At 41.1% G+C, this 8,949-nt stretch overlaps 1 protein-coding gene across 3 annotated transcripts in view; it reads left to right on the top strand.

Annotated features, from left to right (window-relative positions):
• The window catches only part of LOC103132265 (E3 ubiquitin-protein ligase HECW1-like), a 29,343-nt gene extending 24,053 nt beyond the window's left edge, over nucleotides 1-5,290 (top strand). For 2 of the 3 annotated variants that reach the window (XM_016667261.1, XM_016667260.1), the window contains exons 3-6: nucleotides 2,370-2,691; nucleotides 2,968-3,075; nucleotides 4,460-4,554; nucleotides 4,793-5,290. In XM_016667261.1, the coding sequence (XP_016522747.1) occupies nucleotides 2,370-2,691; nucleotides 2,968-3,075; nucleotides 4,460-4,554; nucleotides 4,793-4,891 (624 nt within the window). In that variant the 3' untranslated portion in view covers nucleotides 4,892-5,290. The remainder of the gene's footprint in view (nucleotides 1-2,369; nucleotides 2,692-2,967; nucleotides 3,076-4,459; nucleotides 4,555-4,792) is intronic. The other variant, XM_016667262.1, reaches the window with a different exon arrangement.
• Nucleotides 5,291-8,949: the final 3,659 nt, after the last annotated feature.

The raw sequence follows: 8,949 nt of genomic DNA on the forward strand, positions 1-8,949 counted from the left end.
TCTATGGAAGTCCTAACCATGTACCGAAAAAGAAGCTGAAGTTCGTACTGCACAACACCTTCCAACAGGTCATGCATAATATCAACTGCATAGTTGTTTGAACAATGAAAATACTGTAGTGCATTAAGAGGACACTCTCTCTCTTTTTACACCAATGAATGTACAAGAGGGGGATTTTGTGCCACAGCATTGCAATGTTCTGAATAGAGCTCTTCTGTGCGAAAAATTAGGTCTTGGTTGTCCTCACTGAATACTGACTGAAACTTTGTTTTATCAGTTAAACAAAACCGACAACAGTAAGTTGCACTGAATGATTCAACAAAACCAAAAAGGCTATGCAATGCCAAATTATCACCAGTAACCTGAACAACTGAACCTCTTAATGGTACATCAGAAAATGGCACTTTAACACCTTCTGTCTCAAGACATTTCAAGTCATTAATAAGAGGTTCCAAGATGGGACCAAAACCATACTTCTTCAAGTCCTCAGCATGAAAAAGAGAAACAAGATCAATGTTCATCAAAACAGAATTTAGTTTAGCTCGCAAGATTCTTAAAATAAAATAAATACAGCCAAGTTTATGTGAACCCCTCTTGGGTCCCAGTGGATTTGCTGATTCAAAATCGTCGTAATACAACTGTATTTGGAGTGCATGTTCTTGCTCTGAAAATAATGAGTGATTTCTAAAATAGGAACAATCACTGATCTCTCTATAGATCCCATCTTCATGGCACTTTACTTGTTGAAAGCAAGTACTTAGTTCTTCATTAGTAAACAATGACTCAAGAGTTCCTAAAATAGGTACATACATAAATTTGTCATTAACAGGAATTTGACTGTAAACACCTGTTGTTTTATGCAAACATGTATCATAGCACACTCCAAGGACATGCTCTATTCAACAATTTTCCATTTTTTTTCAAAATACCTTTGCCTCTTTGTTTCAGTGTTAAGGTGTGTGAATGGATTTTCTATGTTCTCAAAACATTCTTTGACTTTGTTTAAGGTTTGCTCATTCACTTCAGATGACAGACATGTAAGAACAGCATCCTGTACCTGAATATGAACATCATTAACAACCTCTTCCATTGAACAAGTTAAAGACTGCACAATATTTTCAGAAACTCCAGTTGCTTGAACTTGGGCAATAACAGAGCTACACATGTCCATCAACTGCCTCTTTTCAGGAAGACTTTGTTGACTAACAGAAGTACTACTCAATGGGTCATCAGCACAAACATCATTGGTCTCAACACTATCTGTTCCAACATTGTCCACATAAACAGAATCTATGGCAATAGTGTCTCCATGTGCTTTCATCAAGTGCTTCTTGAACCCAGAATATGTGTAAAAAACAGATGAACAACTATGTTCCCCACATTTCAAACGCAATTTGTACCCTGGATATAAAGCATGACTAAATTTCAAATGCTGAAAAAGATTTGAAGAATTTCTGTGCTGAACCTTACAAATGTAACATGTTGGCATATTTAAGTGTTGTTAATTCTCACTCTGATTTCCTTGACTCTGGGGCTCTCCTTTGTTGTTGCCACATCGATCCCATAAACTGTTGATTGGATAAATGTGTAGAAGTTGAGGAGGGCTGCATCGTAGGACACAGCAAACACAAAGTGCGCCTTAAACAGTTCATCGAAGGCAGCCACTGCAGTCTGTGCCACACAAGGAATGGGCTTCTGACCCAGGATGATATAGAACTTCTGAATACTGCTCTGTGAGATACAACAGGGGGAGCAAGGCATGTGGGAGACTCCATGTAGAAGACAGAGAAAGTTATTTGGTCTGATGACAGCAAAATTGGGTATTTTGGCCATCAGATAAAATGGTGCGCTTGGCGGACACCAAACACTCTATGTCACCACAAACACCCCATCTCCACTGTAAAGCATGGTAGTGGATGCATAACGGTGTGGGGAGGCTTCTCGGCAGCAGATCCTGGAAGTCTTACAAAGGTAGAAGGTGAAATGAATGTAGAAAAATATAGAGAAATCCTGGAATAATAGTTGATAAGTAAAATCATCCCAGGGGGTGAATGTTTTTTACTTACATTGTAAGGTTTGTCCATCTTCACATCTAGTCTGACAAGGTTTTCTGTCATGTCTCACAATATGATTGGAATGTTCAGGGTGATGTGCAATGTTACCCTTTCTGAAATCTAACGATCAAGCTGTAATTTCGGTTTCATGAGACCTGAGCCTCACAGTTTTATGCTAAAACATGACAAAAAGTGATAGAGTAGAAGGGGTATTAAACTGATGTCAGCAGCTGTAGTTAGTCAATAAGAGAGCATGCACTAAAATACCAACAAAAGATCCAGTCACTATATTTTTTGCTGCGTATGTTTATGTAGAACCTGTACCAGAACCGGCTCCTGAGCCTGGCTGCCATGTCCTCTCCGACCCGCAGTGGGCAGCCCCGCCAGTGCTGCAAAGGTGCAGCGCGTCACAGCTGTGGTCCAGACACATGTGCAGTCAACAGTTTGAACCAGGAGGCCTTTATGCTGGGGTTACAACGCTCCACCAGTGACACCGACCTGGTCTCACCCGACACCCGGTCCACACTCACCATTAGCTCTGCCCACTACACCATAGGCCAGTCTGAAGATCTGCTCATCAAATGGGACATCAAGGAGGAAGTGGATGCTGGAGACTGGATTGGAATGTATCTTGTTGGTAAATTAGATATGACTCATTTTTATTTCCACTATTTTCATGTTTTATTGAACATTTATTTTTTTACTTGTATATTTCCCAAACAATGCCATGGATAAATTGGATTGTTTTATTTTGTGTAGGAAATTGTTCCAATATTCTTAAGAAAAAAAATGTTAAAGCTCATGAGACCGTTCATATCTTATTATGACAGTAAAAAAATGACAAGAGGTAAAATAAAAGTGAACTGTTAGTGGCCGATCAGTGTGTCCTAATCGGTTTTATCTCTCTTTCTAGATGAGACTCTTTCAGAGAACTTTCTTGATTACAAGAATCGAGGCATCAGTGGATCTCACAAGGGACAAATAGTTTGGAAAATTGATTCCAGCTCCAATTTTAGAAATTGTAAGTATCTCAAAACAACAGCAGCAACCAGAAGATAAAAAAACAATAAAAAATCAAAACTATCTGTGATCCTCAAACAGCAGGTTTAATATTCATGGTTGGTTTTTTATGGAGGACCCACATGCAGACATATAACAGAGATGTCTTTTTAATAGAAAAAAATAAAAGATGACTTACAGCAGAAAATAACTGACTAGCATAGAACTTGGAGAGGGGATCGGGTAATCATGGAGAAATATCGTGGAAGGAGCCTATGGAGAACTATGAAATCAATAGGCTATCCTGTATGCATACTGAAGAAGTGGAGAAATGACCTGAAAACCAGTGAGCCTAACTAAATGAAAATGAAAATAGCTGAGGGAACTATGAGGTGACAGAACACAACTAAAGCAAGCTAGCAGATGGAAGGACGGAGGAAAATAAACAGAGCAGGAGAAGGCTAGAACTAAACAAAGGGATAATCCTGAAAAGAACACAGCTGAATCTAAATGCACAAATAAGAACCCATGCAGAGGAACTGAGGCCATATCTAAGCAAATAAATGATAAGGTAATGATAAAAACAGATCATTTCTGGGTACCAATTTGGGCTCGATTTGATGCTCAGATAGTATCCAAAGTACAAATGCAATCTAACAGAGAGACAGGTACAGACGACTGCATTTGCTGTTGCCTGTCTGTTTGGAGTTCTGAGTTTGTTTATGTCAAAACAGGGTAGTTAAACCCAAAAGTGATTTACCTGTGAGACAAAGCTCTACAGTGACAAAGAACACACCCTCTGCTAGCTGCTTCAATTCAGGTGGCATCCATTATACTTTAGCCTAGACACCATGGTGGTGTATAATTCATTAAAATTCATGCTTTGATTAGGTCTTTCGGTTCCACTTGGTCAAATTATCAGACATCATATAAGTATTTAATTCTTATGCTGATGATGCTAAGCTATACCCATGTTTAAATTCTGGTAAATCCCACCAAAACATCCACTGAAATTTTAATGTTTGTATTTACTGTCCATTAATCCACATAAACAGAGGATTAATGAAGCTTTTTCTTAGCTCATGCAGTGCTGTTGGGGCGTGTCCTGTCCAAGTGTCAGAGTGTGTCTGGTGAAAACAGACAAAGAAACATAAAGCTTTACTGTGACCCTAATCTCCCCATGTTTCCCACAGAGCTGGGTTTCCCCATCTGCACACAGTTTGCATTACTTTAAAGTAATTACAATAGCACAATCACTGCATTTTAACTGTGATGTGCAGTTTTAATTCACTTATTTCTGTTGATCATTTTTGTGTTTCTTCTGGGGTTTTTTTTGTCACTTTTACAGACAGTATCTAGCAGAGACCAGTTCAAAAACATTAATGTCTCATGTTTTTCTTACACAGCAGAGACCCAGGTCTGCTTCAGGTACTACCACGGTGTCACTGGAGCGCTGAGGGCCACTACACCCAGTGTGACCATCAAGAAGGGCTGCCCACCTGTGAGACTCTTTCACCTCATTCCTTTTCATAAAGCTATGCATGTCCAAATTGTATAAAAGCTAAGCTCCATATAAATACTGCAATAAAACAGTTAGGCATCTTTAAAAAATGTTATTTGACCTAAAATCAGCAGAGTAAAACTGTTAAAGCTAAAGTAGGTAATACTTATAAAATTAGCGCTGCAGAGAGCAAAGGGGAGGGTGTGACACAAATGCATGATTGGCTCTTTCTGACCAGGAGCGAAGTATTTCTGCAGGTGGCAGACCACAGGGAGGAGACAGGAGAGATCAATTTGATCACAGGTTATTTTTCTCATATTATACTGTCAGGACATAATGGCAGTTTTAATAAATATGTAAAAGAAACATTTTTATGAAAAGTTACTTACTGCAGCTTTAACTACACCTTAGGATTGTCATCAGCTTAGATGCTTAAGAGAAACTTTCAGAAACTTCCTTGGGAATCAGAATAGATTTGGCTAAAACCCCCATAGTATTTAGTTGATGCTTTAGCATCTATCGATGGCTGAGAACTAACTGTTCTTTAGATTATAGAGTCAGGCTTTTAATAAAAACAAAAGATTGGTTTGGTTTTTCGTTTTAAACTATAGACATTTACACCATATTATCAAAAGTATTCCATGTGAAAGTCGACCACATCAAATGTACTGCAATGTCAAATGCAAATTGACCAATGGCTGTGGAAGTGATTGGAACACCTTAATGCAGTAATTTGGTTTGGTGAATAAATAAGACAACTTTATTGTTCACTGACGTTGAACATTTTCTTTGACTTACCAAACAAAATACAACACATTCATACAGTTGCAATTTTGTCAATATGTTTGAATACATCTAACCATGTTACTTTGCGTACTAGTTAGATGTAATTTAGGTTGGTTAAAAATGGTTATTGCATTGGGAATAGATGATTTCTTCTAAATGTATTTTATGCATGTATTTCACAGAGAGGCTAATTAGGAACTGATTTTAGGAATTTTTACGGTAAATTCTTGTTGTCCTGTTGTCCTTCAAAAGCCTGCCAGTCATTGAGAGAGTGTTTAGCAGACGATTGAATTTCCATGGTTGCCTTGGCATTTTGCTGCTGTGTGCCTCTGGAAAATGCTGATGGATCCAGAACCTGATCTCCTCTTTCTTCCTGGGGACAGAGGAATATAAATAACTGCAACTGAGGAGCCAGAAAAGACAGGGAGCAAGCAAGCACAGATAGCACCAGTCAGACCTGTCAACGTAAGCCTGCCAGTTGTTTGGAGTCCAGGGGCGGACAGCACTGTCTCTTCCTTGTCAAAGGATGAAGGAAGATCTGTAGTGGAGGTTGAGGAACATTGATCCAGTCTGCTTGACGCTTATTGTGGTTGATCAGACCCTATCAGATGCTGCAGTCAGAGAAGACCTCCTCCTTATCCGAGTCTGTGTTATGGACAGCCTGTGCCTCCAGCTGGGAATATTGTTCCCAAGTCAGCCTGGGAAGAGGAGAGGGCAGAGGACAAGGCTCAGCTGGATAATCTGGGTAACTTCAATGGTTCACTATGTGTTTCCAAGTTTCCTAAATTATATCTAGACTTTTTTCTGCAGCAGCTTTAGAGTCACTGATGTACAGAAGATCTTTAGGTAAACTCATTTACGTGTGGCAACATATGTAAATCACATGCTGTTGCCTTGTTTTAGATTATAACCTGTCTGATACAAAACTGGAACAAATTGTTAGTCAGGATGAACTGTCCTTTTAGCTGCCTGGACCCCCTTTCAGAAAGCAGGGTTAACAAACCCTGAGTAGAAGGCAGATACTGTCTGAATAAACCTGCCCAGCTCTGTGATACTCAGGGTTTTCTGTTTCAGAACAGGAGATGTCAACTAGGTAACTCAATTCTGAGTCAAGTTACGCCTGAGCACAAGTATAGAAGAATCCCTCATCTACGGAACGCAGATAACATGATTGACCACAGGAGAAATAAAAAAAAAACCCTGAAAGTGTGCATGTCTTGCCAGAATTGTTAACAAGGGCACAAGGAGAATATCAAATCATATTCACCAAAAAAATATAAAACAAAAAAAAACCAGCAGCAATGTTGATGCTGCAAAATGGCAAAAGTTAGCGACACACCAAGTTAATGCATGAGTGTGATTTAGTAGAGAATTAATTCTTGATGCTACACTTATTCAACAGCCAAAAAAGTTTTATTTGTCTTAACAAAATATCAATATCTACTGTATTTTGGACACTCAAAAACATATGAGTAGGCTATGCTTGTAGGCTTACCAAATTCATTTTTGCTTTCACTGATTTTGTGGAGTTCTTCTTCCATTAGTCTTGTGGGTCTGTGACAATAAAGAACCCCACTAAACTATACAGTAGGGATGTCCACAGTTTTCAGATAGTTATTTATAAATGTTCAAGTCACAATGATCAGCAGTGAGATGGCTTTTGTCTGAAAAGCTCTTTTATAAAATTTACCTAAAACTAAGCTATTTGTGCACAAACACAAAAAGACAAAAATAATATCTTTAATAAAGAGTCGGGAATTGAATTCTGGTGTCCCACATGATAGCAGGAGACACGCACCACATTCACACATCTGCTGTATTTAAACAGTTTTGCTGTATTCCTGACACCATCCAGTTGGTATTAAACCCAAGTGGAACACTTTAATACCCAAGTGACGTGAGACTGAGTGACACATCACTCAGTCTCACATGAGTGATGTGAGACTGAAATTTCACTGAGCTAAAATGACTAATGAAAAACAGTAACGCTCAAAAATATATCATTTTGGAAATGATAAAGGTAATCGCAATGATAATCACGGTTTGATTGCCCTGTACAGAGGGAGATTTCTACTGAGTATTTTTTTTCTCCAACATCTGCAGGTTACCTCATAAAAGGACACGCCTATTCTGACACTTTTCTTGTCCCAGTTCACAGCTACAAAGTACCACTAAGGATTTGCTCAAACAGTCCTGCTACCGAGCAGGATTGGTTCATGGAGTAGGTTGCGGTATTAAGTTGACACTTACTACCATAGCTTTCTGAAACTGAAAACCCAGGAAAACATCTGGCAGAGTCTCCTGTGAGACGGAGCTTTAACTCCCATCTCTGGCAGAACATTGAACACGTTCCCGGGGAGGTAGGGGACATTGAGACTGAGTGGACCATGTTCCGTGCCTCCTTTGTCGAGGCAGTATATCATAGCTGTGGCCACAAGGTTGTCGGTGCCTGTTGCGGCGGCAACCCTCGAACCCGTTGGTGGACACCTTAGGTGAGGGATGCCGTCAGGCTGAAGAAGGAGTCCTATCAGGCCTTTTTGGCCAGTGGGACTCCAGAAGCAGCAGAAGGGTACCGGCGATCGAAGCGGCATGAGGCTCGGGTGGTTGCTGAGGCAAAAACTCGGGGGTGAGAGGAGTTTGGAGAGGCCATGGAGAAAGACTTCCGCACGGCTTCGAGGCGATTCTGGTCCACCATCTGGCATATCAGGAGGGGGAAGCGGTGCAACACCAACAGTGCAGCACCACTTTTGACAAATAGTCAACAGTCAACAGTGTTGACTGTTTATAATGGGGATGGTGCGCTGCTGACCTCGACTCGGGACATTGTGAGCCGGTGAGCAGAGTACTTCGATGATCTCCTCAATCCCACTAACATGCCTTCCATTGAGGAAGCTGAGCCTGGGGACTCTAGGTCGGGCTCTCCAATCTCTGGGGACAAGGTCGGCGAAGTAGTTAAAAAGTTCCTCGGTGGCAGGGCCCCAGGGGTGGATGAGATTCATTCTGAGTTCCTTAAGGCTCTGGATATTGTAGGGTTGTGTTGGCTGACACGACTCTAAAATATTGCATGGACATAGGGGTCAATTCCCCTGGATTGGTAGACTGGGGTGGTGGTCCCCCTGTTCAAAAAGGGGGACCAGAGGGTGTGCTCCAAAAACAGAGGGGTCACACTCAGTGTAGTTTTTGTCCTGGCCATGGAACACTGGACCAGCTCTATACCCTTGGCAGGGTCCTGGAGGGTGAGTGGGAGTTCGCCCAACCGGTCTACATGTGTTTTGTGGACTTGAAGAAGGCGTTCGACCGTGTCCCTCTGGGAACCCTGCGGGGGTTCTCTGGAAGTATGGGATACCGGGCCCTTTGATAGGGGATGTTAGGTCCCTGTATGACCAGTGTCAGAGTCTGGTCTGCATTGCTGGCAGTAAATCAGGCTCGTTTCCAGTTGGACTCCGCCAGGCTGCCCTTTGTCACCGATTCTGTTTGTTACTTGCATGAACAGAATTTCTAGACGCAGCCAGCGTGTTGAGGGGATCCATTTTGGTGGCCTTAGGATCTCATCTCTGCTTTTTGCGTATGATGGGGTCCTGTTGCCTTCATCAGGTTGTGATCTGCAGC

Source organism: Poecilia formosa, unplaced genomic scaffold (genome assembly GCF_000485575.1).
Source record: "Poecilia formosa unplaced genomic scaffold, Poecilia_formosa-5.1.2 Scaffold979, whole genome shotgun sequence".
Taxonomy (NCBI): domain Eukaryota; kingdom Metazoa; phylum Chordata; class Actinopteri; order Cyprinodontiformes; family Poeciliidae; genus Poecilia; species Poecilia formosa.